This window comes from Citrus clementina, unplaced genomic scaffold (assembly GCF_000493195.1).
Source record: "Citrus clementina cultivar Clemenules unplaced genomic scaffold, Citrus_clementina_v1.0 scaffold_5, whole genome shotgun sequence".
Taxonomy (NCBI): Eukaryota; Viridiplantae; Streptophyta; class Magnoliopsida; order Sapindales; family Rutaceae; genus Citrus; species Citrus x clementina.
This window is the reverse complement of record NW_006262201.1, coordinates 13,718,732-13,734,587: the sequence shown is the minus strand read 5'-3', so window position 1 is coordinate 13,734,587 and position 15,856 is coordinate 13,718,732. Positions and strand designations below refer to the sequence as shown.

The 15,856-nt window shown below is 34.3% G+C and overlaps 1 protein-coding gene and 1 non-coding gene across 2 annotated transcripts; one reads left to right on the top strand and one right to left on the bottom strand.

Annotated features, from left to right (window-relative positions):
* Positions 1-12,536: 12,536 nt before the first annotated feature.
* On the top strand, positions 12,537-12,640 carry LOC112098666. The gene has a single exon (XR_002905776.1). It is a non-coding gene; the product is annotated as a small nucleolar RNA R71 (small nucleolar RNA).
* A 1,772-nt stretch (positions 12,641-14,412) lies between these two features.
* On the bottom strand, positions 14,413-15,516 carry LOC112097953. Its single transcript, XM_024183544.1, has one exon. The coding sequence runs from the start codon at positions 15,514-15,516 to the stop codon at positions 14,413-14,415; it is 1,104 nt and encodes a 367-aa protein (XP_024039312.1).
* Between the last annotated feature and the right edge of the window lie 340 nt (positions 15,517-15,856).

Sequence of the window (15,856 nt, the reverse complement as noted above, 5' to 3'; positions counted from 1 at the left end):
AATGCCAAAATCATACAAAAAATTTTCAAATGCATGATTTTCAAATTCTCCACCATGATCACTTCTAATACAAGTAATAGAATAACCTTTTTCATTTTGAACCTTTTTAAAGAAAATTCGAAATGCATCAATGGCATCATCCTTATTAGCTAAGAATAATACCCATGTGTATCTAGAATAATCATCCACAATAACAAATGCATAATATTTGCCACTTAAACTAGCATATCTAGAAGGTCCAAATAAATCTATAAGAAGTAATTGAAGTGGTTTTGAAGTAGAGATATGATTCTTGCTTTTGAAGGAAGTTTTGATTTGTTTTCCAAATTGGCATGCTTCACAAATTCTATCTTTTTGAAAACTGATTTTTGGAAGGCCTTTTACTAAATCATTTTTCACGATTTTTGAAATCAAATCCATGCTTGCATGACCTAATCTTCTATGCCACAACCAACCATCATCATGCAATGCGGAAAGACATTTCTTATTTGTTGATGCACAATCTATATTAATGGTATAGACATTAACACATCTATTTCCTACAAACAAGACTTTCCCATCACATGCATTCTCAATGACACATTTTGATTCATCAAAGATAACTCTATATCCTTTATCGCATAATTGACTAATACTAAGCAAATTGTGTTTCAAGTTTTCAACCAAACACACATTCTCAATGAGAGTAGAGGATACATTACCGACATTTCCAATCCCAATGATTTTTCCTTTTGAATTATCTCCAAACGATACATCTCTACCATTTTCGATCTTAGTAAAGCTTGAGAACCAAGAATAATTCCCTGTCATGTGTCTTGAACAGCCGCTGTCCAAGTACCACTTATTCTTCTTCTTCTTCAAGCCCTGTAGAGAAAATCTCAAGTTTTAGGTACCCAAACCTTTTTGGGTCCTTGAGAGTTAGCAATGGTTCCTTTCGGAACCCAAACACATTTCATACCATAATATGCATTTCTCTTTACTGCACATCTATTTTTCATATGGCCATCTTGATTGCAATAATGACATACAATTTTATTGTTAATAGATGTATTCTTCACAAAATAACTCTTGTAAAATTTTTGTTTTAAATTCAGTTTATAACCTATGCCACTTTTGTCAAATACACATTTTTGTGAGTTTAGCAAATTGTCCAACATCTTTTGCCCATTTGTGAATTTTAGCACAATTTCATTTAGTTCATTACTCTTCTTTCTAAGCATTTCATTCTCATTTTTCAAGTCATTCATGTGTGACTCTAAGTGCTCATGTGAAGTGCTAGAGTTCTCAAATAATGCAATACTATCATGTAATGTTTTGTTTTCTAATTCTACGCATGTGATCTTTGCACTAAATGATTCATTTTCATTCTTAAGCTCCATCATCTTTTTTTTAAGACATATATTCTTTTTACCAATCTTCATTAACTCATCATGCAAATCATTAAAAGCATCATGCAATTCATCATAAGTAGGAAGATCATTTACCTCATCAAGTTCATTACATGATTCTTCCCCAACAGCTATGAGAGCTAAGTTTGTCATTTCTTGTTGCTCATCATCGTCACTTGTTTCCTCATCACTATCATCCCATGTGGCCACCATAGCCTTCTTCTTGAATTTGTTGAGAATAAGACATTCCGGTCGTATGTGTCCGGGCTTCTTGCATTCATAACAAGTGATTGGCTCCTTCTTCTCCTTCTTATTCTTGTAGCCTCTGAACTTTCTCTGCTCATTATTCTTCTTGTAAAATTTTCTGAATCTTCTAGCTAACATAGCCAACTCCTCATCATCCATTTCGCTTTCCTCATCACTCTCACGTTTTGAAGCCTTGAGAGCAATGTTCTTCTTCTTTTCCTCATGCCCTTTTTCAGCTGCCAAATCTTCTGAATACGAAATAAGAGAGCCAATTAAATCATCAATAGGTAACACATTTAAATCTTTGGCTTCCTCAATGGCAGTCCTTTTTGGTCTCTATTCCTTAGGTAGTGACCTAATGATTTTCTTGACTTTTTCGCTATTTGAAAAAGTCTTTCCTAGAGCACATAGAGTCTTCACTATGTCCGTGAATCTAGTATACATAGAGTACACATTTTCATTTTGTTCCATTTGGAATAATTCATATTGTCGAGTGTACCTACTTATTTTAGATTCTTTCACTTGATTCGTGCCTTCATAGACAACCTCAACTTTGTGCCAAATCTCATTAGCACTTTCGCAACTAGACACTCTATGAAACTCTTTCTTATCTAGTGCACAAAACAAGGCATTCATGGCCTTGGAATTTAGAGAAGCTTTTCTCTTTTTGAATTCATTCCAATCCCGTGAAGGTTTTGGAATATCTTCTCCAACTTCATTTTTAGTCAAGGGCATGAAAGGACCATCATTAACGATTTCCCAAATCTCATAATCTAAGGCTTGCAAGTAATTTCTCATCCTAGTTTTCCAATATGGGTAATTGTTTCCATCAAAGTAAGGTGGTCTAGTGGTGGATTGCCCTTCCCTAAATGTGGAATCATTTTGAGTTGCCATTGATCTTTAACTCTAGATGGTTAAATCTAAAGAAGAGCACCTTGCTCTGATACCAAATGAAATATAAATGTGCAACCCAAGAGGGGGGGGGGGGTGAATTGGAAATTTAAAAATTATCCTAGCAAATCCACACAACAAGTAATCTAATGTCTTAATAAAAATTGAAAGCAATAAGTTCGTTCAATCAACACACAATAATTAAATAGCAAGGAAAGAGAAAGCAAACTCAAGGATTTTTACGTGGTTCGGCAATCCCCGCCTACGTCCACGCCTCCAAGCACACCAGGCTTGAGGATTTCACTATCCAAGCCTTTCCGAGGCTTTAACCGATTACAATTGACTTCGCGGTGTCAATAAACCTTTACAACAAAGAGATTATCTCTCAATCTCTTCACTCAAGTGTCTCACACACTCAAACTCTTACAAATGAATTAAAGAAATGAAAGATACAATGAAACTCACTCAATGAGTAGATATTCAAAGATGAAGAACAATGAATGATTCAATGAATTGTGTTTTACAAGTTGAAGGCTCAAGATATCATGTGTGCTTTTTGTTTTTGTTTGTTGGAGAGCTTCAAAATGAGTTGGATTTGAGTTCTTATAGCTTGAGCTCGAAAACTAGCTGTTACTCACATTCTGGGCTATCTGGTTTGCCGTTTTATGGAATCCGGTAAGCCGGATTTATGTTACCGTTAAGGCAAAATTCAAAATTTTGCCTAACCGGTTTGCCGGTTACGAAATCCGGTATGCCGTTTTCATTCTGGATGCTTACTGCCCCGAATCCGAATTTTCAGTTTCTAGAATCCGGTAAGCTGCTTGCTACAGTAACCTGCTATAGTGAAATTTTTCTCATATTTTCAATTTGACCCTAAAACTTTATAAAACTGTAGTATGGCCCAAAATATTATAAAAGTTTGCAAATAGGTCGAATTTCAGAATTTTAAATAATGCTTTCTCAATCCCACAACTTTATGAAATTATGACTTCGCCCAAACTTTATGAAATTATAGAATGGCCCAAAAACATTTAAATAGTTTCAAATAGGTCCAAATTCGAAATTTAAAACACTATCAAAGATTTTAAAATTACTTTCATTTTAGTCCAAAATGCTTTAATTCCATAACATCATTTTCTTATAATAAAAGCACAATTCATAAATCTTTACTCAATAAATACATGTGATTTGTTATCATCAAAATCAATATTTATAGCCATATAGGCTAACACATAATGCCCCTAAAATAGATAAAATACTTAATTAAAATAAAACACACATAATTAAATCACAAGAAGCTTACATACATAAAAGTAAGGGTGTTAGTAAGACTTGAAATGTAAAATGACAATTTTCTCCTTTATAAATATACATTTTCTAACACTTAACACACCCCCCAACCAGTTTATTGCTAGTCCCTAGCAAATAAAGCGAAAACAAAATTCAAATCCAAAATAATAATTTTTTTTATTTTTTTTAACAATCATGTTTATTCAATCAGACTAATGATAATAATAAAATAAAAGTATCTACAGTCTAAAGAAACATCACACCCACATCAACCATCCACATGAATCAGCCCAGTAGACTTTGTCATAGCTACTTTCAAGAATAACATGTTAACCCGCAAAATCTCACTGGAAATAATGACACTCTCATAAAGAAATTAAACCCAATAAAAATAGTCACTCCAATGAATGGTAATTGAGAGAAAATAATACAGAAATGATATCACATGCTCTCACCAAGATGAAATAAATATGCCATCAGCTTAAAAATAATATGATCTCAAGTCAAATAAAAATGCTAGTCAACCCAATTTATATATTTTTTTATGCAACACTACATATTTTTTGCCCATATAACTAGCTTCTACTTCAGACTATGGTTCCCTAAAATCAAGAATGACTTTTATTAGGACGTAACGTAAGCTAGGGACATGGCTAACAAAGGAGGGGAAATAAGGAAAACAAAGTGCATGTTTGAGAAAAATATAGCGATTGTTTTTTGGAAGTTACAAGGTGGATTTCATCTATTATTGTTATTTTTATTTTTGAAAAAAAATATTTTTTTTTGCTTTTGTTTGGCATAACTTTACTGAATAAAATAATTATTTACATTTTTCTCAAACATAAATAGGTGATGGAACTTGTAAGATATTGGGTAATACTTCATATCGGAGTGGGTCAAGATGATAAGTTTGACAAAGAAAATATTTTTTTTTAAAGGCTCAAAAGGGTTAATTATGGATATTTCATAAAAGGGATGGCTAGAAAGCCTCAAATGGATCAAAGATGGCCTTTCCATCGTCTTTTAGGGCTCTAAATAATCTTCCATATCTACTAGTTAGATAGGCCTTCAAATGTAGCAACACACATTTTTTCTTTTTTTTATTTTACAATTTTTTTAAGGGTTAACTCAAAAGAAATCTAGAGATCGTGTATAAAATAATAAACTGATAAGCTGTATAAAGAATGAGAAAAAAAGGTTACTCTTCAAGAAAAATGATAGGCTCAAAAACTCACTTGGTACTTATTATGACATGTTCATTCCTTCAAGCAACTCATATTTGTCTCCGACATCAACATGTAGAGTAGCAAACATAGCGTAACATCACTTAAGACCAAAGATAATACAAATACTAAAATTTTAAATTAATCATGTCATCCAATGTTAAAACAAATCACATAATTTTTTTTTCAAACAACATCCTACCCCCCAGCCTATTCTAAACATGAAAGGAAAATATGCATGCAGAGATGTGAAAATGATGCAGAAAAATTAATTAGAAAAGTTACACTTAAAATGATAGAAAAAGAAATGTTTTTTTTTTTAACTAAGAAGATGCGTTTCTAGAGGCACTACACTCCATATTCAGCCATCTTCGACTCAAAAATTTAAAAATGTATATTTATAAAGGAGAAATTAAAAAGAGGAAGAAAAATGAATATCAAAGCTAAATAAATAAAAAGAAAATATCTGAATTTTTTTCTTTATTTTTTTTGTTTTTTTTCAAACGATGAAGATGCGTTTCTAGAGTCACTACACTCCATATTCAACCATTTTCAACACAAAAAGTTAGCAACAGTTAGTTTCTACAATAAAAAATAAGTAAAAACTTAACCAAAATTCTACAATTATCGACTATTCCTTGCCCCCAACCAGAATGAAACATTGTCCTCAATGTTTTAAAGAAAAAAAGTAGAGTTTAGAAGACATCACCTGGGTGGTGCAATATAAAAGAAATTATTTACAGACAGAGAGTTAAATCTAATTTGTACTTCTTACTGCGGCTACTGTTACCATCATTATTTGGACTCTCTAGCACAAAGGTCCATGGGTCTGGCTCCAGTCTATAAGCTTGTAACAGATCAAGTAGCTCATTAGTAGTGTGAGCACAAATAAAAAGCTTTTTCGCTATGGAAGTAATGAAATAGTTTTTTATTGCATGGTTAAGAAATGCGATGAAGCCATCATAAAAGTTATTGACATTTAACAAACCGATGGATTTCTGGTGAATGTGCAGATGGGTCCAAGATGCTAGTGTGATAAGTGCCTCTAGTGTTGCAAGATCTCTTGGAAGGAAAATAAAAACATCAGCACGATTAAGCATTTCAATTATTCTTTCTTGCATACCTGAGACGACTAACTCTTCTCCAGTCGGTGAGTTAGACAAATTGCCCAAAGATTTTAGGGCTCTTGGGATGATGCCTAACACTTGGCTTCCTCTGACAAAAGCAGCGTCTGCGACCAATTTTGATAACCCTCGGTTACCTCCTCCATATACCAAGTGTAATTTTCTCTCTGCTATGCTTCGACCAAGATCTATGGCTGCCTCAACGAACTCTTTATGTTTGCCATAGTTAAATCCAGAAAGCACATAAATGTTCTTGAATTGTCTATTGGGAGTAGCTGCCATTGGGATACTTCTCAAAAATAATTTGTGAGTGCTTGATAAAAAATCATATTTAATAATCTTGGTGACAGTGGGTCACAACTGTGTATGAGGTAGCATGTCAATGTCAATTAACGTGTAAAGCACATGGCTCGCGAGTCAAAAAGGAAACAGTAAAAAGAAAAAGAAACAATGATAAAATAAAATTATTAAAGACAATAATGCAAATGATAAAACAATAGTGAGATAAAATAACAGTGAAGTAAAAGGATATTTACAGGTAGTTGCAACTGTGGCTCACATCTTCCTCTGGTTTTACGTCCAGAAACAGCTTGAACGCCCTCTATGGGTCGAGGATAGGCTTCCCATCCAGTTTTCTTATAAACTGTCAAACATGATCGTTTATAGTCAGATTCCCAAGACTATATCGTGCATGCTCTTTATGAAATAATGGCCATAACTGGAGAATTACTCCTTGCACATATCCACTGGGATGCGTCTCAAAAGATAAAAGGATATCATCCAATGACTCCTTATTCAAGCCATCCCTAATGAATTGAATCTTATCTTCCATGTTATCAGACACCATTCCTAAAGAACATGGGTTTTTATTGCATCTCATTCTGTCACATTTATGACAAGCAACAGAAATTCTTCGAGCTCTTCGTTTTCTTCTATAATTTCCTTTACCACAACCAAGCATGTATGCAATAAATTTTGGAGGTAACTCACCTGCCAATCGTACTTTAGCCTCGATTAACCAACAGATGTCAGCAGGTATGTTATTCCTCATGAGCAATCGCATGCATTCGGATCGAGCTTTATAGATTGTAAGGAGGGCATTCTGAGGAAGTGAAGGGAATCGATTGTGAAGCTTTGCTAGAATCTCGTTTCTGTCCATACCTTCACCTCAGAATATCAGTTATTATGGGAAACTGAAGTAACCGACTTGATTGTCATGGAGTACCATTATCAGCCACTTCACCGGGGTAACAAATTAAAGCACACAAACAAAGAAAAACAAACTAAAACACATAAAGAAAATTACAATCGTCCTCTTATTGAATTTACCTCAAGCTCCAACTGGATGTTGTAGACACTTCTCTCAATGTCTCTGAGTTGGCTTTCTAAGTCCTCAACATAGGATACTAACTCTGGTGGTTGCAGAGCCCAAATACGATGTATTTTACAAAATTGAATATGCCTTTTGAGATGAGATTTTACACATTGAAGTGGTTTAAGAATGTCCATGAGGAACTGTTTAGATATGTCACTCATGATTAATAATGAAAAGAGAAAACTTAATGGTTAAACAAACACACTTATGCAAAAATAATTTCAATTAGCAAAAGAATAATAAAAAGAAAAGGAAAAAAAATCAAATCACTGAAAAGAAAGAAAAAACTCAATTCAAATCTGGTGGGTCACTCAAATTTATTTCGGTGTCCTCTCCATGTGGTTGGTACTCTAGATATGACTTTAATTTTTGACCATTAGCTTTAAATGTGACACCGTTCTTTGGGTCCTTAATTTCAATTGCTTCATGTGGAAAAATAATGTGAATAATAAATGGGCCAGACCATCGAGAGCGTAACTTACCTGGGAATAGGTGCAAGCGAGAATTGAATAAAAGCACTTTTTGACTTGGAGTGAAAGATTTTCTCATAATTTGCTTGTCATGAAAGACTTTTATTCTCTGCTTGTAAATCTTAGCATTTTTGTATGCGTCATTGCAAATGTTTTCAAGTTTTACCAGTTGTAATCTTCTTTCTGAGCTAGCTTGCTGCATGTCAAAGTTGAATTTCTTGATGGCCCAATATGCACGATGCTCGAGTTCCACATGTAGGTGGCAAGTTTTTCCATACACTAGCCTGTAGGGTGACATCCCAAGCGGGGTCTTGAAAGCCGTTCTATATGCCCATAATGCATCATCAAGTCTTAATGACTAATCTTTTCTGTCTGGTCTCACCGTCCTTTCTAATATGTGCTTTATTTCTCAATTGGAGATCTCAACTTGGCCACTGGCTTGCGGATGATATGGGGTCGCCACTTTGTGAGTGATGGAATACTTTGTCAAAAGAGCTTTGAATGCTTTGTTACAAAAGTGGGCACCATCATCACTGATCGTTGCTCAAAGGAATCCAAAGCGTGAAACAATGTTGCTTTTCAAAAATTCTATCACCACCTTGTGATCATTGGTTCTACATGGAATTGCTTCTACCCATTTTGATACATAGTCAACAACAACCAATATGTATTGATGGCCAAAAGAATGGGGAAAGGGTCCCATGAAGTCAATACCCCACACATAAAAAATCTCAACCACTAAAATTGGATTTAATGGCATCATATTCCTTCGCGTAATGCTCCCCATTCGTTGACACCTATCACATGAAAAACAGAAAGTGTAAGCATCTCGAAATATAGTTGGCCAATAAAAACCACATTGTAAAACTTTAGTTGCTATTTTCTTAGTACTGAAATGACCTCCACAAGCTTGTTCATAGCAGAATGAAAGAAATTCTTTATTTCTGTAAAAAAATTTAGCTTTGTATTGCTTGGTCCAATGCTCTGGAAGTTGACCTGTAACAAGATAATTAACGATATCAGCATACCACGGTAATACTTTCACACTTATCAATTGTTTATCTGGAAATGACTCATTCAATGGTAATGATTCCATAATTGTGTCAAAATGAAGACGAGAGAGATGATCTGCCACAATATTTTCTATGCCTTTCTTATCTTTAAATTCCAAGTCGAATTTATGTAAAAGTAACACCCAACGAATTAGTCTAACTTTTGCATCTTTTTTTGTGAGAAGATATTTAAGAGCAACATGATTTGTGAACACAATTATTTTACAACCAATGAGATAAGATCAAAATTTTTCCAATGCAAACACTACTGCTAACATTTCTTTTTCAGTACTTGAATAGTTCAACTATGCATCATTCAATGTCATACTAGCATAGTAAATAACATGGGGAATTCGATCAACTCTTTGTCCTAATACTGCTCCTACTGCATAATTAGATGCATCACACATGAGCTCAAATGGTAAGCTCCAGTTTGGGGGCTAAATGATGAGTGATGATGTCAACAATTGCTTTAATTTTTCAAAAGCCACAAGACATGAATCATTAAAGATAAAAGGTACATCCTTAGCAAGTAGATTGCGTAAGGGTCTAGAAACTTTGCTAAAATCTTTAATGAAACGTCTATAAAAACCAGCATGTCCAAGGAAAGATCTTACTTCTCTGACTGTTTTGGGTGAAGGAAGATTAGAAATGAGATCCACCTTGGCTTTGTCAACCTCAATACCTTTGCTCGAAATGATGTGACCGAGAACAATACCTTATTTTACCATAAAATGACACTTATCCCAATTTAAGACTAAGTTCTTCTCGATACATCGCTACAGAACTAGTGTTAGATGATGTAAACATTGATAAAATGAATCACCAAAGACAGAAAAGTCATCCATAAAGACTTTAAGGAATCGTTCAACCATATCAGAAAAAATGCTCAACATTCATCGTTGAAATGTAGCAGGTGCATTACATAATCCAAATGACATCCTCCTATATGCAAAAGTGCCAAAAGGACAAGTGAAAATGGTCTTCTCTTGATCTTTTGGTGCTATGGGGATCTGATTGTATCCTGAGTAGCCATCTAGAAAGTAATAAAATTCATGGCTTGCTAATCTATCAAGCATTTGATCGATAAATGGTAAAGGAAAATGGTCTTTACGTGTAACAGAATTCAACTTTCTATAATCAATGCATACACGCCATCTTGTAGTTATTCTAGTTGGTATTAATTAATTATTAGCATTGGTAACTACTGTGACTCTTGACTTTTTAGGGATAACTTATACAAGACTGACCCATGAACTATCAGAAATTGGATAAATGATACCTGAGTCTAATAGCTTAAGGACTTTAGTTCTAATAACTTCTTTCATGTTAGGATTTAATCGACGTTGCATTTCCCTAGTAGGTTTAGCATTTTCATCAAGGTGAATGTAATGCATGCAGTCTACTGGGTTTATACATTTGATATCTGCTATGGTCCATCCTAATGCTCGTTTGTGCTCTTTTAAAACATCCAACGACTTATTTTTTTGTTCGTCGTTTAGGGATGATGAGATGATTACTGGTAGAGTGCTTTCTTCTCCCAAAAATGCATATTCCAATGTGTTCGGTAATGGTTTGAGCTCGAGTTTCGGTGGTGATTCTGATAATGGGATGAATTTCTTTTCTGATGATGCTTGTTGTTCAACTCTTGACTTTCATTTATTAGTGTCCATGGATAGTCCTGAGTCAAGTAGGGCGTTGACCTCATTGACTGATCTGTCAATATCAAAATTTAAACCAAAGTGAGTTAACCATGTTGGTAAAGGGTCATCACTAAGGTTTGAAAGAAAAGTGGCATAAACTAATGCTTCAATTAAATCCACATCAACAATTTCATAATCTGCATTATGAGGTTGTTTGGTAATGTTGAAGATGTTCAGCTCTATAGTCATGTTGCCGAATGACAACTGCATATTTTCAGTCCTGTAAGCGTCTGTAGTTGCCAAGAAAGGTCGGCCTAGAATAATGGGGATGCGCTTCTTTGAATCTTGTATTGGTTGAGTGTCAATTACAATGAAATCAACGGGAAAATAAAACTTGTCTACCTGGATAAGCACGTCCTCCACAATACCATGAGGTATTTTCGTGGATCGATCTGCAAGTTGTAACACCACTGGAGTTGGGTGTAATTCTCCCAGTCCAAGTTTTACGAAAATTGAGCAAGGTAACAGATTTACACTAGCTCCTAAATCCAACAAAGCATTCTCAATTGTGTAGTTCCCTATACTACATGAGATAGTGGAGGAGCCTGGGTCTTTGCATTTTAAAGGAATTTTGTGTTGGAGTATAGAACTAACGTTTTATGTTAAAAATACCTTATTTTGAATGTGAATGTTTCTCTTTTTAGTACAAAGGTCTTTAAGAAAACTTGGGATAAGATGAAACCTATTTTATAGCATCAAGTGAAAGGATGTTAACACTTACCTGTTTGAAGATTTCAAGAATCTCACCTGTGGATTTTCCCTTCTTTCCTTTAGCTAACCTCTGAGGAAATGGAGCTTTGGGAACATATTCTCGTGGGTTGGTTTCTTCTTTCTCTTTCGATAGTGAGTCCTCAACATTCACATGTACAATTTGATTTTCTTTTGTCACCGGCATCTCCACTTTATTGTCAACTTCTTTTCCTTTTCGCAAGGTCATGACTGCTTTGACCTCTCCATGCTGCTATGGTGAATTGGTACTTGCTTCATGTACTCCTTTAGGATTAGGCACTGGTTGATTTGGAAATTTACCTTTCTCAACAGTCATTGCCAAGGTCTGAACTGAAGAAGCAAGTTTTCCCGCCATCTTCTCGAAGCTTGAAACTGATTGGGCTTGTGAGTTGAAGCCTGCTCTCATCTTAGTCTATCAATGGTGCAGTTTTATTGCTTAATCGTAGAGTGAGTAACATTCTTAAAGTTCTTGAATGCATCCTCCCATGGTCTGGGTTGAGAGTAGTTCTGGTTCTGATTGTATGGTCTAAATGGTGGCTGAGAGGCTTGAGGAATTTGAGGAATTGGTTGCATTGGTGGAGCCAGAACTGTTGGTCCATTTTGTTGGAATCCTTGAGACCATGAAAAATTGGGGTGGTCTCTCCATCCAGGGTTATATGTGTTGGAGTATGGGTTGTAATTTGATGGTTTTCTCATTACACCAATGGCATTGGCTTGATCTGAGTATGAGTCATGGTCATGTGGCTCTATTGATTTAGTAGTCGACAATGATACTATTTGTCGAGAGAGACCTTCAATTATCGCTTTGACTTCTTTAATTTCTGAACATGACTCACCAATGTGAAATTCATTTACTCCCTTAATTCTTTTAGTGTTCCTGAGCGACCAACTCCGTTGTTGGGAATTATCCGCTTGTCGCTGGAAGAATTCCCAAATCTCTAATGCACTTTTTGACATTAGCTCTCCTCCACTTGTTGCCATTAGCCATTCTTGCACATTCGGCAATAATCCCTCCAAAAAGTATTGGCATTGGTGTCATTTCTCGTACCCATGATGTGGACACTTCAAGAGTAGCCTATTGAATCGCTCCCATGTTTCGAAAAACTTCTCGTATTCTCTCTGTGTAAACTCTGAAATTTCCTTGCGAATAGTATTAGTGTTATGCACTGGGAAATATTTATTCAAAAGTTTAGTTACCATTTGTTCCCATGATGTAATGCTATTAGCAGGCAATGTATTGAGCCATGAACGAGCTCTATCCTTTAAAGAAAATGAGAATAATCTAAGTTTAACATCATCGTCTGAAAAATTCTCATATTTAAAAGTTTGACAAACATCATGAAAATCATTCAGATGATTATATGGGTCCTCATTTTCTAGGCCATAGAATACTCAAACTATAATTTTAATACTCTATATTCAAACTATAATTTTAATACTCTCTCATTTATATTTTGCCTCACTTTTACCAATTAATTATTTTGTCATTTAATTCTATGTGTATGGATAAATATAGAATAAAGTACCTAATGTGCCACACTATATTAATGTGTCGACATTATGTCAAAATACCATAAAATCCAGTGAGATTTATAAATTAATATGACATAAAAATAATTAGAAAAGAATGAAATAAACTTAAAAACTTATTTGAGAAAATAATAATAATTAATAGTTTGAAACATTGAGCTTCACCCTTCACCTCAGCTTAATAAAATTAGCTACTCATATTAAAAGAAAACACAATACTCTTTTTATTTGATAAACTTTTTGAAATATATTACAAACAAAATTGATACAAATGAAAACAAGAAAAGAAAAGAAAAGAAACAAAGAAAAAAAGAAATTCTTCAGCTGCATTTTATTCTCTCTCGGCTTAAGCTGTCAAAATAGCTCTCCCCCTTCAGCTTCCCAATACTTCGGCTTTTATAGGCAACAATTGCCTCATTTTCATTCTTTTGATTCTTATTTAATTTATTATTATATTATTATTTTATTTTTTATAATTTAAATAAATGTTGAGAAGTGTGATGGCCAGGAGGCGTGATGGCCTCCTGACCATCACAGGCAACCAATGTTTTGGTTGCCTTTTACTCTTTTGTCTTTTTGTTCTTTTTTTATTTTTATTTTTATTTCTTGTTTTTATTTTTTTATTATTAGATCTCCTCAATTGTGTTCCAGTACTTCTTCTTTATTTCCGCTTTCAATTCCAATTCCATCTTTATTCCTGAAAAATATTTACAAGATAAAAATTAACAAATTACGAATTAATTTAACATAAAATATATTTGGGAAGTATTAAAATAATTTAGAAATAATGAACGCATAAATCGACACAATAAGTGAAAAACTAATAATTTTATCTTTATTAAATGTACACTTTTTAGTGTCAATCACACCCCCCAACCAGCTTATTGCTAGACCCTAGTAATTTAAGCGATAAAACTTTAGAGAAATTTCAAAACCAAATTGAAAATCTTTTTTTCTTTTTGAAAAATTGTGTTTACTTCTTTCATCAGATTAATGACAATAATCAAATAAAAGTATAAGCATTATCTTCAGCCTAAAGAAAATCACACTCGCTCAATTCAGTAAAATCCTGTAAAATGATCAATCATCAGAGCTACATTAATCAAGCCACTTTTAAGAATGATACATCAAACCCCAAAATCTCACGATTAAGAGTGACTCTCTCAAAAGAAGATATACCCCAAATTAATTTGTCACTCTAAAAAAAATGTTAAATTTGAGAGAATAATAAAATAATATCACATGCTCTCACCAAGATGAAAAAATAATGCCCACAGCTTAGAAATAAAACGATCTAAAATCCAATGAATTACTAGAAAATTTATTTTTATTTTTATGCATCACCACATCTTTTAGTCCATATTACCAGCTTTTACTTCAGACTATAGTTCCTAAAAATCGAGAAGGACTTTTATTAGGACGTAACGTAGGCTAGGGTTATGGCTAACAACCTCAACCTGAATGTGTTCCTCAATGATTGGCTCGATGAGATCAATTTCCTCATTCTCATTATCATCATCTTCTTGGTGGTGAGGTTGTTTACACATGTTGAACACATTGAGTTCCAGTGTCATGTTGTCGAAAGATAAATTCATTAATCCATTTCCGCAATTTATCAAACCATTAGCTGTAGCTAAAAATGGTCGACCCAAAATAACAGGAATTTGTGTGCATTCATTAGCAATTGGTTCCGTTTCCAGAACAATAAAATCCACAGGATATATGAATTTATCGACCTGGACTAATACATCTTCAATTATTCCTTTTGGAACCTTAATCGATCTATCAGCAAGTAAAAGAGTGGTAGAAGTTGGTTTAAACTCATCGAGATTGAGTTGTTGGTACACTGAGTAAGGAAGCAAATTAACATTGGCACCAAGATCAAGTAAAGCATGTCCAATTTTATGATCCCCAATAGTGCAAGAAATAGTTGGACAACCAGGATCCTTGTATTTCAAAGCACTATTGGTTGAGAGAATAGAACTTACATGTTCTGCTAGAAAAGCTCTCTTTTGCACCTTATGTTTCCTTTTCATCGTGCACAGATCTTTCAGAAATTTAGCATAAGAAGGCACCTGTTTAATGACATCCAGCAGAGGAATGTTGACCTTAACTTGTTTAAAAACTTCATAAATTTCTGGATTGTGGTTTGATTTCTTTGGCTTGATTAGTGCTTGAGGAAATGGGGGTACAGGAGGAGAGTTGGTTATTTCTTCATGGGTTAAAGGTTCGACAGACTCTTCCCTATTTTCTGAAATTGAATCTTTACTAGTTTCACGAGGGTCCACAATGTGTTTTTCGACCACTTTACCACCACGAAGGGTTATAACTGATTTGACTTGACTCATATTTTGGTTTCCTGAATTTCCCATTTGAGGATGTTGTTGACTCTTGGGGTTTCGTTCAGGTTGAGCAGGAAACTTTCCTTTTTCATGTATGGTCAGAGCAAATGTAAGTTTGGAGATAATTTTTGTCAAATTGGTTAAGGTTTGCATCGTTTGGTTATTGATCGACTCTTGTTTTTCAATAAACGAATGCAATGTGTCTTCCAGAGTTTTTCTTGGTGGTGGGACATATGGTGGGTAACTCTAAGAGTTTTGAAAATTTTGACGTGGAGGAACTGATTGTGAAGGTTGTGCATGATTGTCATTTCTCCAACTGAAATTTGGGTGCTTTCTCCAACCAGAGTTGTAAGTTTGAGAGTATGGATTTGGATTTGGCCTTTTGAAATTGTCAAGGACATTTACTTGTTCATGCAAGCTTTCTCTCAGAGCTGGCAAAGTTGGACAGTCCTGCGTAGAATGGTCAGTAGAATCGCAAACATAACATGAAATA